This window comes from Neurospora crassa, linkage group V (assembly GCF_000182925.2).
Source record: "Neurospora crassa OR74A linkage group V, whole genome shotgun sequence".
Lineage (NCBI taxonomy): Eukaryota > Fungi > Ascomycota > Sordariomycetes > Sordariales > Sordariaceae > Neurospora > Neurospora crassa.
In genome coordinates, this window is record NC_026505.1 from 5,170,577 (window position 1) to 5,192,464 (window position 21,888).

The 21,888-nt window shown below is 51.8% G+C and overlaps 5 protein-coding genes and 1 non-coding gene across 6 annotated transcripts; 2 read left to right on the plus strand and 4 right to left on the minus strand.

Annotated features, from left to right (window-relative positions):
- The first annotated feature begins 939 nt into the window (after positions 1 to 939).
- NCU04197 (CipC protein) lies at positions 940 to 1,733 on the plus strand. The gene is made up of 3 exons (XM_956064.2): positions 940 to 1,047; positions 1,136 to 1,454; positions 1,561 to 1,733. Exons 1-3 carry the CDS (start codon positions 1,029 to 1,031, stop codon positions 1,595 to 1,597), a joined length of 375 nt encoding a protein of 124 aa, XP_961157.1. The 5' UTR covers positions 940 to 1,028; the 3' UTR covers positions 1,598 to 1,733.
- A 394-nt stretch (positions 1,734 to 2,127) lies between these two features.
- On the minus strand, positions 2,128 to 5,484 carry cac-1 (chromatin assembly-1). Its single transcript, XM_956065.2, has 3 exons — positions 4,760 to 5,484; positions 3,318 to 4,691; positions 2,128 to 3,257 (listed from the first exon to the last, which is right to left on the minus strand). Exons 1-3 carry the CDS (start codon positions 4,866 to 4,868, stop codon positions 2,662 to 2,664), a joined length of 2,079 nt encoding a protein of 692 aa, XP_961158.1. The 5' UTR covers positions 4,869 to 5,484; the 3' UTR covers positions 2,128 to 2,661.
- A 689-nt stretch (positions 5,485 to 6,173) lies between these two features.
- On the minus strand, positions 6,174 to 8,624 carry NCU04199 (hypothetical protein). The gene has a single exon (XM_956066.3). The coding sequence runs from the start codon at positions 7,853 to 7,855 to the stop codon at positions 6,716 to 6,718; it is 1,140 nt and encodes a 379-aa protein (XP_961159.1). The 5' UTR covers positions 7,856 to 8,624; the 3' UTR covers positions 6,174 to 6,715.
- Positions 8,625 to 13,947: 5,323 nt separating this feature from the next.
- Positions 13,948 to 18,478, plus strand: NCU04201 (signal transduction protein Syg1). The gene is made up of 6 exons (XM_956068.2): positions 13,948 to 14,348; positions 14,462 to 14,496; positions 14,707 to 16,583; positions 16,643 to 16,732; positions 16,790 to 17,084; positions 17,141 to 18,478. Exons 1-6 carry the CDS (start codon positions 14,344 to 14,346, stop codon positions 18,100 to 18,102), a joined length of 3,264 nt encoding a protein of 1,087 aa, XP_961161.1. The 5' UTR covers positions 13,948 to 14,343; the 3' UTR covers positions 18,103 to 18,478.
- A 560-nt stretch (positions 18,479 to 19,038) lies between these two features.
- NCU15128 lies at positions 19,039 to 19,120 on the minus strand. The gene has a single exon. It is a non-coding gene; the product is annotated as a tRNA-Ser (tRNA).
- A 363-nt stretch (positions 19,121 to 19,483) lies between these two features.
- ndk-1 (nucleoside diphosphate kinase-1) lies at positions 19,484 to 21,560 on the minus strand. The gene is made up of 3 exons (XM_011396332.1): positions 20,884 to 21,560; positions 20,399 to 20,708; positions 19,484 to 20,332 (listed from the first exon to the last, which is right to left on the minus strand). The coding sequence occupies exons 1-3, from the start codon at positions 21,276 to 21,278 to the stop codon at positions 20,204 to 20,206; spliced, it is 834 nt and encodes a 277-aa protein (XP_011394634.1). The 5' UTR covers positions 21,279 to 21,560; the 3' UTR covers positions 19,484 to 20,203.
- Positions 21,561 to 21,888: the final 328 nt, after the last annotated feature.

Genomic DNA, 21,888 nt, shown 5'->3' on the forward strand with positions numbered 1-21,888 from the left:
CCCAATCAACGACGTCACTTGTAAAGAAGAAACGAAAAGCAAAGAAGCAAAAGGCTCGACAGCCCAAGTCCCCAGTTGACTACCGTCCAACGAAAATACCACGTATCTTCTGTCCCAAGCACTCTACCACGCAAGCTGGGTACTGAAGGTGTTGGAAGGTCTGGAATTCAGGGCGTATATGGTTGGTTGTAAGGAAGGGCCTGCCGCTGACAACCACCAACCTGGGGCACGTACCTACCACCAGTCTGTCGGTGGGACCCGCTTCTATCACGTCACATGGATGGTACCTACCTATGTATGCAGTCAAGTCGTGGCCAACCACTATGTACCATTACTGCACATGCTGTTACAGTATTCATAAAAGGAGGTTTTCTCCGGTTGAGGTGAAAACCACAAACTTACCTACCCATCACCAGACGCAATGGTTGAAATAGAAATTCAGAGAAGCAATGATCATTCGAATCTTTCCCTCCCATATCTGCCCTCTCTGTGTCTAAAAAGATCATCAAGAGACTGTATACTGGATGCTCCGTGGTGCTCTCCATCCACACTCTGCATCCCCCAAACCAATGTTTCCTTTCACTAATCTTGTTACAGATTACAGATACTTGTGCTCACCCTATTCGAAACATAAGCGAGGGAAAGTGTCTGTAAACCCGTTTAAATGCCGGCAAAAGGTGTGTATACGCGTAACTGTCCGTGGAGTTTCAGCTGCCAGGTGGTTCGGTTTTTAGTTCCCCACCCTCTGCAGCACTGCCATCACAAGATGGATACGTACCGACATACCCGAAGCAGAGGGAAAGGGTGGATATTGGATGAACTGTTTGGCAACTCGTATACGTCAGAGCGTTTCAGAAGCCGAGAGGGAGGGGAGGCGGGAGGAATCTCGTATTTTATATCATTGATGGCTCATACCTACTCAAACTGATCACTTCCTCGCAACTTTTCTCTTTCTTTCTTTACTCAATTGCGCAACCTTTAACTAGTAAACATTGACCTCCAACCTATACCTCCTTCGATATATCATCATGGGTTTCTTCGGTTTTGGTATGTGTCTCCCTGGTTTGAATTATGTCACACGCACTGGCTATTGTGCCAACCTCATGATCTCGTCTCTAACACCTTTCCCTCTTAGACGAAGCCAAATCGGCCCACCGCGAATTCTACTCCGAGCGTGACGAAGAGCCAAAGTTCTCGCACGAGCTTCTCGGCGGTGCCGTTGCCTTTGAGGCCATGCACTTGTGGGAGAAAGAACAGCGGCGCGAGGGTAAACCCGTCAACCACGGCGTCGCCAAGGAGGCGCTTGCTGCCATTGCTGGGGCCGAAGTCGACAAGATGATTGAGCGGAGGGGATTGGAGGGAAAGGTGGATCGCGAAGAGGCGAAACGGCATGCTAGGGAGAAGGCGCACGATCTGTATGATCGGCAGTATGGAGAGAGGGACATGTATGATCCGTGAGTCTCCCCTTTCCTTGCATTCTCTGCTTGACTCATTTTGCTGGAAGCTTTTGAAGGCAGTCATGGAACCCACATGTGTAATACTAACATAAACACGGTGCAGCAACTACGAGATGCATGAGTCAATGCAGTCCTATTGAGAAGGGCAAGTGCTTGGGGCGGAATCATTTTTGGAATGGGAAACATGGTTGCGATAGAACTTTGAAAGATAGTATAACAGGGATAGCTAAGGTGTTTTGGTATTGGACACTCAAATAAACATTTACTATACGTACATCCATTGTCCATCTGCTATCCCTGACCTATTGTGTTCGTTCAAGAGACCAATAAATGTAAAGCCAAGAGCAACCATATAATCAAGATCACTCTTTCTTAGGATGAACAATCACCATCAGAATAAAAAGCCACGCATACGTTACGCTTCTTCCTAAAGCCGTGTGATGATGAACTTCTTGCACCAAATATCACTTTCACTAACTTCTTACCATCCTGACCATCTTGCTCATCTACACCAATCCCCCCAGCTCCTCATCGAACTCCATCCGAATCTTCACTATCCGGGTTGCATCTCCGCAGGATATTCGCAATAGTCTTCCGGCCGCTTTACGTAGCATCATATGTCTCAAAGTTGGACCCTGAAGATCGACAGTGCAGGAGAACAGCATCGATCTGAGAACTGGAGGTGATTGTTTATGTAGTGTAGATGATCACATCTCCTAATATAATTCGTTGCCCATTTGTGGGCTCTTATCAAATCAGACCATTCATGTCCATGATATCATTCATGCCCCGCTCATCTGTTTGGAACTCCTTCTATCTGGCTATTTTGCCCAGGAAGATATGCCTAACCACCAACAACCAGACCGCAAAGAATGTGTGCTGCAAACGCCTACAAAGGCACCCCACTCAAACATGACTGAACCCATCTCCAACCAAGTCTGTCCGCCTGCGTACGGTGGCCATAGACATTGACTCCCCGCTTACTGTGAGGTTCCCTTTGCTGATCTACCACCTTCCTTTTTCCTTCTTCATATATCATGTAATATCGTTTGCCCTCCATGGTGAGACCATGAGCATGCGATGCATTCCCCTCCCTTGAATATAAGTACGTCCAACTTGTGCAGAAATGCTTAGGTATATACTCACACAGTTACTCGAATCCACATGAACTCCATCGACCTTTAGGATGTAGAGAAAAAGACCGCTACTCCTTCCACTTCCAACCACTCTTTCCTTGCTTCTCAGTCATGGACTCAAACGAAGCCTTGATCTGCGCCCGGACCATATCCGGGTGCTTAGAAGCAAAGACCTCGATGATACCCAATTTGCTAACCATGGGCATCTCATGCATGAGCGCCTTGAGCTGTTCTTGCGCAGCGGCAGGGAGGGGTTGGTCCGACATCTTCTGTCGACCGGGAGGTCGACGCCCACCACCAACAACGCCACCTGGTGCTGTCGCTGAGGGAGCAGCAGTAGTGGCAGCAGCAACAATAGTTGAGGCGCCTGCAGTAGTGATAGCCTTGTTAGGAGGAGAGTTACCTGCTGTAGTACCCTTTGTAAGTGCCTGGAACGCATTGGTTGGTGCTTGAGAGCCACCAGCCTTGGCAGATTTCGAACTGGTGGTGGTAGCGGCAGAGGATGGATGGAGGAGTGAGGATGAGGATGATGAAGTAGTCTGAGCAGTGACGGATGCGGATGCGATCACACTAGATTTTTCGTTACCTGATGAGCTGGTCTTCGACTTCGAAGCCCAATAATCAGTCGAAAAGGGGTCAATGCTGGTTTCTTCGTCCAGGGACTCTGCAACCGACAAAAGGTCAGCATCATTCAAACAGCAATAATATCTCCAGAGGAACGTACCCAATATAATCTCCATCCGGCACTGGTACAGCTCTGGCTTCACTGTGCACCGCTTCTCATTCTCCCAGCATATGCCAGTGCTCTCTGGCTCCATACCGCCGGAAAAGACGAGACGCTGAGGGCCGACATCTTCGGAGTCATCCAAGAAGTCGTCCATGTCCTCATCCATCTCCAAGTCTTCCTCTTCATCATCCAGATCCTCCACATCTTCGCCTTCCTCGTCTTGCCACTCGGCCTCCGAATCATAGTCGTAGTCCAAGGGAAGGATGGTTCGTGAAGTTGGGTTTCTTGCGAGTTTATAGAGACTCTTGACGCCCGGAGGAAGACCACTGATTGTACCGACATACGGTGGCCGCACATCTTGGCTGAATTTGATGCACTTGACTGGTACCGCTTTCAATGCCTCCCGCGCATCTCTGAACTGAGTGTTCTCTGTGGTGAGGTCCATAGCCCTGCTTGAAGACTCTCCATAAATCTCCGTCATGATCTTGCGCACACTCGGATATGGGCGTCCGCGCCTCTGGGTCTTGAAAGGCAGCTGTAGAGCCTCCAAGGGGTCAAACTTTTCCGGTGTCTGGAACTCCGCCCGCTTTCCCTCGGTGTACTCGTCCAGTATCCGCGACTTGGCCTCTCTGGTCTCCTCGTCTACCTCGAAGGGGTTCTTGGCTAGCGTGACAAACTCCTTCACGTAAAAGGGCTTGAATAACCTCCGGTAGGCTTCATTCTCCTTGGCGAGACTCGGTGCATCCGTCATTTCGACATCTTTGCTTTCGACCTTGACGGCAACTGGCTTCTCTTTTGGTGTTGCTGGGTTGATTTTGAAGAGCGATGTGAGCTTCATCTGTCGGCCTCTCTTTTTGGCTTCCTCTTCCTCCTTCTCGCGTTTCTTGCGCTCCTTCTCTTCCTTCTCTTCCTGCTTTCGCTTCTTCTCCTCCTCCTTGCGTTTCAGTTCCTCTTCCTTCTCACGCTTCTTCCTCTCCTTTTCTTCGGCCTTTTGTTGCTTCTCTGCCTCCAGTTTCGCCTGTTCCGCTGCCCTTTTGGCCTTGGCCTCCTCTTTCTCCTTCTTCTTGGCAGCGTCAGCCTCGGCCTTGGCTGCCTTCTCCTCAGGGGTCAGCTTCTTCCTCTTGACGGCCGGTTCGCCTGTTGTCGACTTTGTCGTTGTCGACGCAGCCTTGGCGCCGGATGTCTGCTTCTGGGTAGAAGGCGTATTGGTTGTAGAAATCGTGAGAGGTGCGAGTCGTGGGGGCGATAGACTCGGGGATCGCGATAGACGGTCCAATGGGCTGCTGGCGTCGCTCAATGCAGGACTGGCTTTTCTGGCTCTGGGGGTTGCGGGCCCCGAAGATGGGGGCGGTGATGACCTAACATTTTCCTCTGTAGAGATTGGCGATTAGCTTCACTCGCGTCTGGGGCGTGGGCTGATGTCAGAACGCGGTACTTACTGTCGTCGAAAGAACTTGGGGGTGGAACCTCTTCCCGGAATTGGTCGTGTGACCTCTTGAGACAGGAGGAGTCCTCCTGTCCACTTGTGGTAGTTGTGAACAAAGGCATGGTGGTGTTGCCTTCCCCAGCAGTCCTACTTGGTTGTTTGGTTGACGCGTGCTATTCACGGTCCAAACCGACGCGATCTAGTCTGAAAATGGTCGATCGAAGTTGAGGGGTCCAAAGTTCAGAACAGACAAGGTCCAGGTCCCACAATTAGGCCAGTCGTACATGCGCTGGCGGTGTAAAAGCAATGAACCACTGCTGGTTACTCCCCGGCGTCGTAAAAGCGTTTGTTTGGCTGATGGGAACGGAACCAGCTGCTGAGAAGGCCGGGAAGGTCGAGATGTCGCCGTCGGTGGTTCTTCGGATGGTCCGTCGTTGGGTGAGTTGAAAGGCCTGAAACCGATTGGTGATTCTTGGGTTCTGCAGTGACTGGAGTGCCTGGTCCGCGGTTGCTGCCGCCTGAGCGGGACGCGTTTGGCGACACCCACCGTCGCGCCTTCCGTTCAATTTAGCCCAAGTGGATCCCTACCCGCGCCTTAAAGTGCCCCACTTCTAATCTACGAGAAGCGGAGCGTGATTTCGCGTCAGTTCTTGAGAGGGGTGTGTGGCTTTGCTGCTTTCATTCAATTAAAGTCGCTGTGGCTGGAACTACGGCAGATGTTCGAACAATCGATAACCGTGGATCAATGAGTTCAATGTAGGTACCAAGTCGGGTATGTTTCACTGGCATTGATTGCAGGTTCAGTGGTGAGTGGAGTGATCTTTGCTGCTGTTGTTCGATGCTTGGAAAGGGATTGGTGGACCATTGATATACCTGCCTGTTAGTGATCATGAACTTCCACGGTTGTTGTTCATGTACGACTTCGAAACCCTACAATGACTGACCTCGTGGATTTCATCTCAACTATCATTTGCCTGCAAAATGGCTGCCTGTCTTCAACTTTCAGGCAGTAGAGGTAGTACAGTCAATTTCCATCTCGGGCATCATGGCATCACTAATACCAGCCCTAACCCTGAACTCTTCCCATCCTGCGTGCAGGTTCAACTCAGTTCAGTTGCAAAGGCCAAGAAAAAGTGAACGTGGCAAGGTTTCACCTTAGGTAGATAGTCTCGTCGTGTGTGGCTTGACTTTAGGCGTGGTGCATTGAAGGCTGCCATGGGTTCCGTCCTGTGTCTTGTCCTTTCGTCATCCTCTTCCCAGCTTCCCGATTCTCCTATAACAGCGCGTGTTATGGGGCCAAGTTCTCCAAAGGGTGTGACCATAGCTCTACCTATAGCTGGCCTTATTATATGGCTGTAGGGACGGAACTACCGGCTTTGGCCCATTTAGAAACTTGGATCAGAGGCCGTTGGAAAACCAAGAAATTAGTAAACCGTTCTATTATACCATGACTTAATGAGCTTGTATGGTAAGCGTTAAGCGCTCCAAACAGGATCGGCAGTGTAGACGCCGTAAGGATGACAACTAAGTTGATGCTTGTCACATATCGCATAGTTGTTGTAGCGTGTATGTACGTCTCATCGGAAAATGTAAAACAAAAACCAGATCGCATTCAATGGTATCTCAAGGATGTGTGTGTGTGTGTGTGTGTGTGTCCCAAAGCAAAGTATTATTTTTCCGAATAACCCTATCCAAGCAATAATTGGCTACCATCGAACGACCTGTGGTGTTGTGCAGTGCATTCGAGACAGTGACCGTGCCCGTGCCTGACAACCTTTTCCCTTTGGAAAAAAAAAAAAGAAAAGATTTAAAAAGAAGAACAAAACGCAAACACCCATGCGCCTAGCTATGCATGTAGTTTCAGGCACAAATTCCCATGCTGTGTATCACAGGTTCCGGCTGTTTGGAAAGCCCAAAACCCGACGTAGTAAAAATCTCCTTCTTCGATCCGCTCCCGATTCTGCTTGCTTTAATCAGGGTTGGCGATGAACAAGCGACCGGACGAGTTGAATGTCATTGTCCTCTCATATGTCCTTTCGTCCACGCTTCCTCTCCTCTTGAGCTCCTCGGGGTTCTTAACACTCTTCTCGCGCGTCAGAGTGGCGTTGAGTAAGCTGTTGGTTGCCAGCTGTCGTTGTGGGTGGGCCTGGAGGTCAGGGACAGCATCTAGACGCTCGCTACTGCTCCCGCTGGCAAAGCTCAGGGCCTTTCCGCTAGCCGCATCGTTGCCAGCAGAGGCCTGCTCGCTGGTCTGCGCTAGGGAGCCCCGTCGCTCTGGCGTGTCGCCGGGGGTCCACCTTCGAGAGCCGGAGCCTTGTGAATTCGATGGTCCGAGTTGTCCGGAAGCGCGATAGCCCAATCCCTTTCTCCCGCTGGCGGTGCTGCTTCGACTGGAGCTACCGGTTCTCCGGTGATTGTATCGGTTCAAGGCGTCGTTATCATCGTCGCTATCTTCGCCTTCCACCTCGGTCGCGCTGAGTCTCAGAGGGATGCCTCCCACGCCGACGTGGTGGCCATCTGGTATGTATCCGACGACTGTCGGCTTTCCGTGATGTCGAATCTTTGCGGCGACCTTTCCTCCCGCAGACAGACCGGTTATTGTGCGGGCGCTGGTCGTTCCCGAACCCGTTACCGCGCCCGAAACTTCCATGGCTGCCCGCGTCTTGGCCGCACGCTGCTGTGCTAGCAATCTGGGATCCTCATATTGTGCACGGTCGCACCATACCGTCGCTTTTTGCTTTCGTAGGAGTGCGACATAGCTGGTTGGTTGGTCGGTGGTGCCGCCGGAGCGACTCGAGGTAGATCTCCTGATGTCGCTGGTGGGCGACGTTCGGTAGGCGGCGGGCGGGGGCGGCATTCCTCCTCCGCTGGAGACGGTGCTGAAAGTGTTCACGCTGGGCGATCGTCGTTGATGGTTCGATTGAGATTGGACGAGATGCATCGGCATCGGCATTTGCATTTGGTAGTTGGCAGTCACGGGCGGTGTTGTTAGAGGAGAGGCGAAGCCATTGGAGCCGTTTCGCGACCGGGAATGTGTGTGAGGCGAGTAACCAGCGTGGAATGAAGGATCCAGGGAAGCTCGCCGGCGAGCGTATTGGGGATCCGCCATGGTCTCCAGTCTCCACCCACTGGCGCCGGATGGGGAGATGAGGATACGAGAGGGTCGCTACCTCCAGGGAATGGCGCCCAGAGTCCGAACGTATTACCGTTGCGCGATCGTCGGGGCTTTGTTGTTGAAGGAAATTGGCAGAGCGCCGGGGGAGGGTGGAGGCGGGATGTGCTTGGTTTTGTTTGTTTGTTGGTGCGATTCGGATGCGCTATCTCTTCGTTGTTACGGAACAGGCAACCGGAGCGATGGTGGTGTCGAGCTAGGTAAGTAGGTAGGTAGGTACTACCTCTACTAGGTAAGGGAGGAGGGCCGCGGACGGCGCTGCGTTATGACAGCTGACGGCGGCTAGATACCCCCCCGGGTGCAACGTGAGGCGGCGGTGATGCCGACAGCCGCTGCGCTGTGATGTGCTGTGCTGTGCTGTGCTGTGCTGTTGCGGAAGTCGCTGCCGCACAAATTGATGTGCGGTACAGTGGATGGGATCGCTGCTTTGCTGTGCTGCTAGTACTGCGGCGGCGGCGGCGGTCTAGCGAGGTGAAGCGTGACCGGGACTGATCAGAAGCGCGAATGGGCGTGGAGTCAAAGACGGGTCGGAGTTGCGAGACGAGACCTGCAACTGAAACCGATTCAAAGCATTGGAAGGGGAAAGAGAAGACAAGGAAAAAAAGAAGAGGACGGGAAGAAGCAGGCGGCGGGATGGGATAGATACAAAAGAGCATAGAATAAAAAGGCAAGTGCAAGAATTGAAAAAAAAACCTGGGTCCTCGCCTCGGTCCTTGGAGCTGGGAATGGAAAGACTGGCGAGCAACAGAGTGGACGATGTCGGGTTTCAGACTTGGCGCTCCCACGTTGCATGCGCGCTGGCGGGGCCCTTGTTCGATGATGATGCTATGCCCGGTGGGCTTGGTGGACTTTCCCCTTGGTGGGTTTTGGTTTTGGTGGGTTTTGATCTGTCTGGTTCCCGGCGGGCGGCCTTAGCAGTGAACCCGACACGGCATCCCATCCCAGCTCCCGGTCCACCAACGAGCGCCAGCAAGCACGGGCATCCACAAAGACGGCCTGGTTGTTGAATCTTTTTGGGCCAGAGATGCATTTCGTGATGCCGACCAGATGTGGCTCACATATGCCTCTACCTAGTCTAGTGTACGCCGCTGTCCTGGGCTTCACTCGATTCACATCCGTGACCGTTGGTCTTGCTGGGCCATATGTACACCACGCTACACTACACTACATACCTCTACGTAGTAGGTTGTGTACATAGTAGTAGGCCCGCTTGTCTAAGGCCGTCCGAAGGGATACTTTAGTCTTTGGGATCTCCTCTCTCCCTTCCTATTCTAGTGTACATGCCGTTGCAGGGAAGACCTTTTGAGATCGAGGTGTTGTACCATACACTAGTTCTAGTACCATCCTCCTTTGTCAGACTGGGCTGTCCGTGCGTGACGGGATTAAAGATCTTTTCGAGATGCGTGGAATTGAATGTGTTGTTGTTGCAAGATCGCCCCATCCCGCAAAGACACGTTACACAGATGTCTTGCAAGTAAAAAAGATGTCTTTACTCGATGGCAAAGCCTCTAGTGTAGAGCTTCAAAGGCTATGGAACTACTATGCTATGGAAGGCTGGTATTTTTTTGAGTGAAACCGTGAGTATCGGAGCTAACAAGTCGTGCCCCCCATCTCCCTGCCTGGACTGCCGTGTGCCGTCTTCCCAGGACACCGGTGATACTGGTTTTGGTCTTTGTTTGTTAGCGGATCCGCCAGAGATACCATTCAGATAGCGGGAATCCCTTCACTTGGAACAGAAAGACCGAAACTCGCCGTCATGCCGTCCGCAAAAATCCGAAGGGGAAAAAAGACTGGACACAATACGGAATGTCCATGGATTGACGTGGTTCATAACATGCCCGAAAAAACCCCTATCCCACTGGTGCTCTCAGCTGAAGAGAGCGCCGGCCAAGACGCCAATAGTGGAGGAGAAATACGGCGGATGGGTTATCGAGGGCCTTGATGGTTGCCTCCTGGCCCAATCACGCTTCCACGAGGCCTGCCCGTCTCCGTGCTGGTGTCGCTGTACATAGTGTAGTGTACCTATGAAATGGAGAACCTTGTGCGAACAGGTCGGCACCTTGTCCTGTCTCCCATGGCCTGATGGGCGGAACCGGGGATGGCCATGGACTGGCCAGGACTGGGGCAGTACGCAGTGAGATCGCTAGAGCTTTCTCGGCTGCTGAATGCAACCTTTGTTTTTTTTCTTTCCCTCCTAGCCCGGTGGAAGTGGGGTTGATGGGACTCTTGTGGTTTTTTTTTCTTCGGTCGGGTTGTTTGTGAGGGTAACTGGCAAGGCTGGGTCGGGCAAGTAATCGGCGGAGATCGAGATCTTTTTTGCATGATAGTGTTATCAAATTGCAAGAAGATCCAAAAAACCCGTGATGCTTGACCTTGATTTGCTCCTTTCTCCCGTCTTCTAGTTCCAGGATTCTGGCCGTTCCGGGTCTGTGATTGATTGATTGATTTATTGATTTATTGATTGGCAATTGGCATTGTGCACAAGCGGCTTTTGTTAGCCGAGCACAAGAAACCCCAGGTCTTTGGAAGAACGGGACCCCAATTTGCGGCACAACTACCTCCAACGGCTATAAAGTACAGCGACTAACCCTCAGGATGACGGGACCCTCGACCAAGACCCATGTTACTTACCATGACTACCGCGACCCAGAGGAATCAGATTTCCTGTTGAAACCCCGCCTTTTGAAACAAAAACCACTAACAAAGAGGGCATGGTGATGTCAACGGTGGTCACCTCACGGCTTTTGCTTTGCGACTGGTATGGACAAGCCGGCTATACAATGCCAAACTTTAGTGGACTCGGTGGACAATCACATCCCCGGTGATCATTCCGACTTTCCGGTTTGGGCTTGCTCTGATTTCCCTGTTTACCACTCCGACAGGCTGGATAAACACATCTGCAACCGCTCTGCATAGCGTGCACCGTCTACTAGTAGGTACCTACTAACGACCCCCCGTGCATAACCTCAAGTGATATCAATCGGATCAAGTCTTAGCGTCGGTCGTAGGAATCGATAGTGCCGTTGGGAGGGGGATTGCTGGCAGCCTGGCTCGAGCCTGGCGCCCTTCTTCCCGAGGCCCGAAGTCGAAAACTTGGAATTCCGATGTTGAATTGTTGGTAGGACTGAACGGGTACCTGATGCTCCGAAGGTGTGGTGGTGAGTCGGAGCAGATCACTGGTCAGTTACATAGTTCGTCCAGCTGTAACACCGGTACCTGAACTAGCTTTTCATTTCCTCGCAGGAAATAAGAGTCGAATTAGTCTTCTCTATCGAGTACATATCGCAGTTCATCCCGTCTACCTAGCGCTCACTGACAAGTATCTTGTTGGCGGCTAACCAGTCACTCCAGTTTTTCACCCCCCACCATCGGGACGTATGGACACAAGTGAATTTCGAGTTTTGCAGTGACTAAACCAAGTGAGCTAGCTAGCAAGTTTTGCGCAAGGCTGGAGTCAGTCCCAGTCAAAGATGCGCGGGTCGCCACAAACTTTCTTGAAGCTATCGCGAGGCGACCGACTGGGCTATGTCTCATGTGGACCGGAAGCTGCCTCCAGTACATAACTGGGATGTGAACTTTACCATGAGTGGTGATGGGAGTTTCGTTAGCGCGGGGTATCATTGACAGTGGCGCCCATGTCGGACAGGGCAACGGGAACACCAACACTCAACATGACACTCTCAACACTTCACTCGAGCCATCGGGATGCCCGCGTCCTTGTTTCTTGTATTTCGGGCCGTGTCTGGTCATGAGGAGCCCTGGCTGAGCCTGAGTCCTTTGAATGCCCCCATTTTGACGGGAATAACGGCAGTTTTCCTGTCTTGGCGATGTGGCGCTTTTCGGCCAAGATATCGTATCCAAAAAGAAAAAAACTTTTCTCTTATCTTGGACTCGAAATCAATCGATGATGGATCAAGAGCCAGATTGATCTTCGAAGGCGATCAATGATGAGAAATGCGCCGATATGGAATAGTTGCGCGATGGCAAGAACATGTTAGAATCATCGACGTGAACGCGGAAAGTTGTGCGACCCTTGATCGTACCTAGAGAGAGGTCAGGTATGGTGCGCATCCACCAATGAGAAGCAGTTCCAGAGCCGGCCATGAACTCCCGGCATGCAGCCGAAAGGAACCGTTACCCCCTCCTGCCCCGCTCCGCTCCGGGGAGGGAGACCCGCTCCAAGCCTCTCCCTACTGTGTACATATCGGACGATAGGTTCATGTACGGCTATCGCATCATATCGTCTCCACACTATGGGACCAGTTGCCGGCGGCCTCTCAAAAGAAACATTGAAAAACATCAGCATGGTACGACATGAAGCTCGATATATTTCTCAAGAATTCTTTTCTTCCTTGATTATCAGACCGGATGTTCCGTGGCAAGGTATCCTGTTGACCTGCAAGCGGCTTGTTTGACGAGTTGGGCAAGGTGCCAGTTACAGTTACAACGTTTGGTAGCGAGATGTCTTGTGCGCGCAGAAGGTTTAGGAAACCACTGGCACATTATCGAGATCGCCGGCGTCGTACGGTAGCTCTCACTTGTTTTACCCATGAAGTTCACGACAAAGCAATGGCCATGGTACGATAGACCTGGCATCCTCAGTGCTGGACTCCGTACCACGTTGCCATCATGTCACGTCTTTTGCGGCACTCAACACCACATTGTCGGACCGCAGACCGCTCATTCAACCCCTATCGGAAACAGATGTTAGTAGTAGGTACTTTAAAAGAAGCTGCGCCATCCGCTCATTCCCATGGCCCGAAGGCGCGCACGACAGGTAAGTTCCCGCAGGTAGACATGCACGCTAAACGACCTGCGGCGGGCGGTGGAAGTTACCAGCCTCACGGGTGGCTAGTTCAGATGTAGGCCCGGCCGGATCGAGACAATGGTGGACTCAGTCGTCGTCGTCGTCGTTGGGCGAGACGGGGTTCGGGACCGTCGTGTCGTGAAGTGAATGGTTTGAAGGGCAGCGGATCAAGCCCGGAGCCGAAATGGTGGAATAGGAGCTGAGCTGATTGAGCATAGCTAGCTCTCAACGCTAACAAAGGTGAAACGGGCAGCCATGCGACGGTCAGCTAGCAACATGGATACACCGCACGTCGGCCACAGGAGCCAACCACATGCTTGCCAGGCGAGTCGTGCTGTGTTCCCGTCATTCGAGAAGCCATGGTATTTTCCTTTTTTAGCGAGTGGGAAATTACACTTCCGTCATGCAAAGCAAAAACACCGGTCAGCGCCGCTCGTCTACCCATTAGTCTAAGGGGATAAAAGGGTGATCTTTGACAAGTCTGGCACCGATGATCTCGGGACGAAAGGTGGAGGGACTCGGACGGAGCGAGCCATACGGTATTTATTTCTAGGCATTCAGCACGGAAAAGCAGGTAATCAGGAGGAAGAGATGAAGAAGGTAAAAATCCCTGAAGATGTTTGCGTGAAAGGCAATTGTCAAAATAGAGACTCCATAAAACGCAGGTTTGGATCTGCGCTGATCCCGTCATTCTAATCACGTTATTCTCCATAGCAATGCATCATGACCATGCATTTCTGGAGACTTGATCTGTCTGTCATGTAAATCCTCCGCATAGCCAAGGCCTCTGTGCTTCCAAGGACCTGTCTTGGCCATTGAGTCTGTTGGATGCAACAGAACCCATGATGCGAGCAAGATTGGAGGACGGGATTGGGGATCGCGAGTGATGCCACCATTCCTTTTTACTAAGGTGCCGCTCGGGCATTTGGACAGGCAGTCAACAAAGTTTTTGTTTCAGTTGACGGCTTCAATGTTTCTGGTGTCGACATTTGTACCGACTCTAGGCTGGTAACGGCATATACACTACTACTATACTAGCGTACACGTGCAAAAATCGAAGCCGCTAATTCAGCAGCTGAATTCCATGGTTCCCGCCATTGGGCAGCTACAGCGGCCAAGCATGTCAGGGACGCTTTCCCATCTCGTTTTGGCGAGCAGCAGTTCCACAAATTCAGGGCTGCCTGAGACCCGGACGGAACCCAGATGAAAAAAACTTTGAAGGGTTCAGTTCGCTAAGCTATCTACCGAAGAACCTCGACGGGACGGCGCTGCCCTGTGGTCACATTGCATTGTTTGACCCCTTGAAAGTTTGTTTGTCACTTTTTTAGATTCATTCACTCGGCATCTCCAGGGCATAGATAGGTCTGGTCTCTTTCCGGGATCCCGTCTTTTTTTATGCCTGCCCCCTTTCAACTACCTACGAAAAAGCAAAGACCTTCCCGTGCCCATTCATACCTAGACTACCTCTACTTACAGCCCGATTCCCAGACCGCGGCTGCCTGAGATGCGACAAACTGCTTCGTCGACAACCTCGTCTCTGTTCTTGGGTTCCCTTTTCGTGTTGTAGTGAGCGCTTGTTTCTGTTCTGTGGAGGAATGCTGCCACTGGGCTTGACGTCATGAAGTAAGTGGAAGGATTTCCCCTCCAGAGTCCACTCACTCTTCCCCCCATGTGACATCCACATTGAGCCGCCCGTTTCGAAAACCTCAATGCTAACAAACATGTGCGCACGACAGGTTTGCCAAAGAACTCGAGCAGGAAGCGGTGCCAGGTAAGAGAAAAGCGGAGCTAAACAAAAAGGCAGAAAACACCATGCTGGACCATCTTGAAGCGAGTCGCACCGACTTGGGTGCCAAGCAATGAACATGTCTTTGTTGACTGCGATTGCGACGCATGCAACCAAGTTTGCAACTACCGCTCCAAGTCTGAGACAGCAACCGAAATAATTGTCCGTAATTCTAACCATATTTCCAACTTATAGAATGGCGTGTCAAGTATCTGAACTACAAGCTCGGAAAGAAGCTCATCAAGTCGGTTACGAGGGCCATCCAGCGCGCAAGCACCACGCCGAACCTTGCCAGGCGACCCGACTCATTACATGCCGCACCTGCCGCTCTCTTCCACCACCTACACCACAAACGAACACCAACCCAACACCGATGGTCTGACACCACACCAGGCTCCCATGAGGGTTCTCCTGGAGCCGATCAACTGCAGAGCGGCGGCCCAGAGCTCGACCGCACGCCGACCAAGAACAACAGAAACAGCAAAGGCAGCATCGAAGCACGAGGGGAGCGCTCTGGTTTGACGACGTTACCAGACAACGAGGTTCAATATGGAAGCATTCTCCCTCCTTCGCGTTCGAGCGATCGAACCGAGTTCGAACTGCCCGCTCCCGCTATGAAGATAGCCTCGAGGACAGGCGGCCGCCGTGACTCGATCGTGGCTTCCCCAACTTCCCCGGTCTCTAACCGTTTCGGACCACGACGCACCAAGTCCATGATGGCAGGTGCCGATGGCCAGTCTACTGCGACCGAGTCCTCCGTCGAATTACCTCCAAGCGCGACCATTGCTCAACGCTCTCCCCATCGTCTTTCCCGGGTTCTCTCCAATAGCTCTCATCTGTCTCGCACAATGTCGAACAGGGATAGTACAGCATTGCAGAATCTGGAGTCCGTCCGTACTGCCGAGACCGAGTTCTTCTCTTTTCTCGACAATGAGTTAGACAAGATCGAGACATTTTACAAGCAAAAGGAAGACCAAGCCACCAAACGACTGGCTGCTTTGCGCGAGCAACTTCACGAAATGCGCAACAGGCGGACTACGGAGATTGCGGATGCCAAGCAGAGGAAGGAGATGGAGCGAGGTAGTGGCAGTAAGAGTCACCCAGGCGATGGTGGAGGAAGCAATGGCAAGGACAGCGGTACGGACTGGATAGGGCCCCTCCGCACCAAGTTCATGAAGCCTGGCCCAAACTCGAAAGCGCTGCAGAAGATGACCGAGACGCCAGTCATGGCCCCGCAGAAGCCAGAAGAGGGCCGCGACTATGTCCGGAGACCGCCAAACAAAGACGATGTATCGTATCGCGTAGCTAAGCGGAAGCTCAAGCTAGCCCTGCAGGAGTACTACCGCGGTCTTGAACTCCTCAAGTCTTATGCCCTCCTGAACAGAACTGCGTTCCGGAAGCTTAACAAGAAGTACGACAAGGCGGTCAATGCCCGCCCGACGTACCGCTACATGAACGAGAAAGTCAACAAGACTTGGTTTGTCAACAGCGACGTTGTCGACGGTCACATTCGCACCGTCGAAGACCTATACGCCAGATACTTTGAAAAAGGCAATCACAAAGTGGCTGCAGGAAAACTCCGGAATATTCTCAGACGTCCCGGAGACGCTTCGGGCAGTGCTTTCCGCAGTGGACTGCTTATCGGTTTTGGCGCCGTCTTTGCCGTTCAGGGTCTGATTTATGGTTCGGAGCTACTCTTCCAGGACGATCACACTCTCAAGGAAAACACAAGCTACTTGCTGCAGCTGTACGGCGGCTACTTCTTGATGATCTTGCTCTTCGCGCTGTTCACATTGGCTTGCCGAATATGGACACTGAACAAGATTAACTATCCGTTCATCTTTGAGCTTGACACGAGGCATAATCTGGACTGGAAGCAGGTGGCCGAGTTCCCCAGCTTCTTCTTTGCGCTTCTTGGCGTGTTCCTATGGCTTAACTTTTCGAGGTTTGGCCACTGGGAGGAGATGTATCTGTATTATCCTGCCCTCTTAATAGGCCTGTCGCTGTTGATATTGTTCTTCCCGGCACCAATATTTTACCATCGAGCCCGAAGATGGTTCTTGTATTCGCATGTAAGTAACCTCACGAAATCGTCGCATTTGGAACTTTCATCATACTGACGTTTGCATAGTATCGCTTGTTGTTGGCAGGTTTGTATCCTGTCGAGTTCCGAGACTTCTTCCTCGGCGATATCTGGTGCTCTTTGACCTACTCTGCAGCTGTAAGTGGTTACTTTCATCAAGCTCAGTAATTCGCTCAGTCTGCTAATCCTACCTAGAACATTCCCATGTTCTTCTGTCTGTATGCGAACGAGTGGGATCAGCCGGGCATGTGTAACTCTAGCCACTCCCGGCTTCAAGGTTTCTTCAATGCCTTGCCCCCCATTTGGCGTGCTCTGCAGTGTATCAGGCGTTACCACGATACGAAGAATGTGTTTCCGCATCTTGTCAACTGCGGAAAGTACATCATGACCATCACCACCGCTGTTATACTCAGCTTGTATCGCCTCAATCGTTCGCAACCGATCCTGGCTGCCTACATCACATTCGCGACCATTAACGCCTGTTATACTAGTGAGTAGTTTAATATTCTTTATCTGTGTGATACGCGACTGACATCTCATGAACAGCCATCTGGGATCTGTTTATGGATTTCTCACTACTCCAGAAAAACGTCCGCTACCCTTTCCTCCGAGACATCACCGCGCTCAAGTCCAAATGGATCTACTATGTCATCATGGTTGTCGACCCGCTTCTCCGCTTCAACTGGATCTTCTACGCCATCTTCACCCACGACACACAGCACAGCACGATTGTCTCCTTCTTTGTCGCCATGGCTGAAGTCATCCGTCGTGGCCTTTGGCTCATCCTTCGTGTTGAGAACGAGCATTGCGCCAACGTATCCCAGTACAAGGCCTCGCGCGATACTCCTCTTCCCTACCAGCTCGATCAGTTCGTCGAGCGTCCCAGCCAGGAGACATCCGCCGGAGAGTTGGAGGCTGAAACCGGCACCACTACAGGCGCTGTCCAACAGGAGCGCAGGGGCACCATCTCCTCCATGGCCGCCAGTATCCGCGAGCGCATTCGCGGCTCCGTCGGCGCCGGAGCCACCTCTCCCTGGGCAGCTTCCCCATCCCCGGCCACGGGTGCCGCCCACCCAGAAGAGGAAGGAGCCATCAGTCCCCACGCCGAATCGGGTGCCATTTCTGGGGAAGGGGCGACAGGTACCGGTACCGGCTTCAGCCTCAGCGGCGGAGGCACCTTCCGCCGCCGTCACGTTGAGTCGATGGGCAAGAAGTCTATTCTCCAGGTCATGGCCGAAGCGCACAAGCAAGATTTCGAAAAGAGACGACCATCCGAGGCAGTCAGGGAGCAAGGATTGGGGCGAGGGGGAAGTAGTAGTCTTGTCGATGAAGACGATGAGGAGGACGATGATGATGATCCGGATTTGCGGAGTGAGGTGGAGGACGACGATGAGGATGATGATGATTCCGATCGGAGAAGCGTGCAGCAGGATCGGATGGAGGCTAGAGAGGCGGAGATGCTTGTGAAGAGGGCGAGGGGGGAGCCGGATGATTCTGTTAGTGAGTAGTGTAGTTAGGGATATGGAGTGGGGGGGAAGAGGAGGTTCGGAGAGTAATTTGATACCCAACTTTGTCGAAGTGAAACAACAAACAACAAAAATAAGCGAACAGCGAAACCCCATGGGAGCATATAGACGGGTGATACACATCATTATGGTAATTCAGTTCAAGGGAATATAGCGCATGGCCTGTTATTCCTTTGGCTGATTGAAAGATACACGAAGGTGGTGCATCAAGTATATAGATGCCCGGAGAACATGGCTTACTTATTCTTCTTGCTGGCTTCACGTATAGCGGTTATTCTTTGCTCTTATGGAGAAATCATTGGCTTATATTCACGTCAACATATTGTCTTGTTTGCGCGGAGAGCAACGCAATGTCAGTTTAGCACCTTCTTGTAATTACCTTTAGATTTATAACGTGACTTTCTGGGGTCTACATCGGCAAGCAAGTTCAATCAAATCAGCAATAAACACTCTTGCTCTGTCCCAGGATTGTCATCCCCGGGCCTTTCTTTCTAATCAAACTAACTGTCACATACACACCGAAGGAATGAAAAAAAAAGGAATCGATAGTAACCAGTGGCATCACCCAAGTCCACTGCAGTCTCCCTCCCTTTCTTCCTCCTTCCTCCTTCCTCCTTCCTCCTTCCTCGCTCTTCCCGCCGTTGATCACAAACAGTGATCATGTCTTCAGTTTATTCAACATCTTGCGTCGTCACCGTCTACTGGTACATACTGCAGTACGCGAAGTCATGCAGGACTCGCTCACTCCTATAGTAACCGACTATCCATCTCACTTACCACACAAATGTTCAAAAAGACAAGAGAAAAGAGAGGAAAAAAAAAAAAAGATTAGAAAGGAGCCGTAGATAGCAAAAGGCAGAAATAAGCATGGAAAAGAAAAAAAGAAAAAAAAAAAGAAAAATGAAAGGGTCAATCGTGCGACGTGGGCCTGATTCGAACAGACGCTCCCGAAGGAACAAGATTTCTAGTCTTGCGCATTAGACCACTCTGCCACCACGCCGAATGGTTATTGATGAAATAATTTGTGCGAGACTGGAGTCTATATGGAAGAGCTCGCGGGCTGTTGGGGTGGTGGGGCAGGTAAGTAGTGTCCATAGTGTTAGAGGTGGGGTTGGTGCTACGTACTCTGGTTTGGACCGCTGATGGACGAAGGGTGTTGACACTTGGGTTTGGGGTTAGGTGCTATATATCTTTCGCTTCGTCTCCTGTTACCTGCTCTTTTTTGTTCCGATCCGTTATTGCTCTATGCAGTGGAATATTCACCACCGATGCACGGACGCTTGAAAGGAAGGAGTTTCATGGCAGTTATCGATCACATTAGATGCAGATGGGGGCAGGCGGGAGCGCCAGGGACAGGCGGTAAGGACAGTAGGATAGGCAGATAAGGAAGCTCTCAAGATCGGATGCGCCGAAGAATCCCCAAGCACGAGGACTCAAATGAGCATCATGTCAAGGTATGCGAGTGTGATATATCATCCAGCCAAAGTGACCGCTAGCTTCACCACATTGACGGCAGGTATAGAATCGTCAAACCATCAAGGTCTTTGTTCTAGGTCCCATTGGCGATCTTTAGTCTCAAGTGTAAAATCCAACCGCAGATAATGTATGGAGACCGTGGCAGATTGACAGGCTGAGAGGCTCGTGATTCGGTTAGACTTGTTCCACCTTGCAAATGTCAAGAGCCTTGACAGTAGAAGGTAGTCAAGTTGCGACGAACCGATTGTTTACCTGCCCCTGTCGGCGGTCTTGCGGCCCCTTGGTTGTTGTCATTGCTGCTTTGACAGCTCGGACGTTCCGAACACCAAACGAGATGATTGCTGCTCTGCGGGTGGGCGTTATGTCGAGCTCATCTCATCAAGTGTTGCATAGCATTGCCATGGCAACAACAGGAAACAAACTCAAACCCTCACGATCACCGAACAAGGACCAGGCAGTTTTGGAAATTATTTCTTATTATTTTCATCATCCAGGCTCTCTATATCCCTCCATTATGTAACCGGAACAGACATGATACCTTTAGATATACCGTTGCTTGAGGTTAAGCAAGCAGCGGGAGGCTGTCAGGCTTCTTGTAAGCAAACGCTTACTCGAAGATCCAGGCAGCGGAGTGGTGGTTCCACTGGTTGAGCTCCTCGGGCTTGAACCAGAGGGCAATCTCCTTCTTGGCGTTCTCGACGGAGTCGGAGCCGTGGCAGACGTTGCGGCCCATGTCCTGTGGTTAGTCATTGAGTCAGTATAAGCTGTCATGAAAGGGGTGCAGAGATGAAGGCCAACGTACGAGAGCAAAGTCACCACGGATGGTGCCGGGAGCGGAGGCGAGGGGGTTGGTGGCACCGAGGATGGTGCGGCCGGTCTTGACGGCGTCCTTGCCCTCCCAAACCATGGCGCAGATGGGGCCGGAGTTCATGTACTTGATGAGGCCAGCGAAGAAGGGCTTGGTGTTGAGGTCCTCGTAGTGCTTCTCGAGGTGGGCCTGGCCGGGCTGGGTGAGCTTCATGGCAACGAGCTTGAAGCCGCGGTTCTCGAAGCGAGAGATGATGTTGCCAACGAGGCCACGCTGGACGCCATCGGGCTTGACGGCAATGAAGCTGTGTTGAGGGACGATTTGCGTTAGTCAATCGGGTCTATATCGCATTGTGCATGGTGGTGGTGATGTGCTTATGCGCGCAACAGGCGGTGGGTGTTCAAGATGGACAGGATGGCGGGTAGAACCGAGGGGTTTGAATTCTTGTTTAATGACGACTTGAAGAGGGGACAACTTACGTCTGCTCCTGGTTGGACATTTTGATTATGGGTAGTTCCGGTGAGGGAGTATAGGTTTGATTGGGGATGGTGATAGATGATGGAGGAGGAGGAGAAGGAGCACAGGTCGGGAAGAAGGCGAGGCGGCCGAGATAGAAAAGGAGGACGGCCAGGAGGAGTCCACACACGGCCGGAAAAAAAATGGGTGGGGCCGTTCCCCTGGACGAGCTGGCCCGCCTGTCTCTGGAGGGACTGGAGCTCCCCTTCGCCCTCGATTGGGCACCACTAGAAGCAGCACCCGCAGCCATTGCGCCTCCCGATTCGGGCTGCTTCTGTTGCAGTTGCAGTTGCGGCGGCGGTCTGCGTTGTCCGTCGTGTTCTCGTCGCAGATGTTCCGAGCTGTCAGTGTCGGACATGGTCTTATTGGATGCAGCAAATTGGTGGGTTGAAGCTTAAGTAGCTCGAGCTCTGGTTTTGTTGATGACAGCGAGCAGCAGGTCCAGACTCAGCACGGCTGCTACTGTTGGCACTTTTACGCGATGGTTTTGAAGAGATCAGAGTCAATGTTGAGATGGGACAGAGAACAGGAAGCGGCCGGGCAACACGTTGTCAATTGGTCTTATGGGTCTCTGTTTTGTAGTGTAAGTGCCCGGTTGCGCAAAGCTCGGAAACGAGGCCGGAAGACATGATGAAGCCACGATGGACGCCAGCAAAGCTCGCAGTGCTCCGAGTCCCCCATCCATTGAGGTTGAATTTGGAAGGGCCCGTGCAGCCTCCCGTCTGCTTCCCGAGATACCTCTAACCCCAAATCTCCTCTTCAATATTCGACAGAATAAAAGTCTTCCATTCGACTGCCATCATCTCATTTACTCACAACCAAACCAACTGATCAGTCAGTTACTGTACGAACCCTGAACTGAGACGGTGAGCTTAGGTCGACATGCAGATGCTCAACACTTAGACTTACCCCGCGATTTATCATCTAGAGCTGCTATGCGTCTAACGAATCCCGCGATGCCAAGCGGT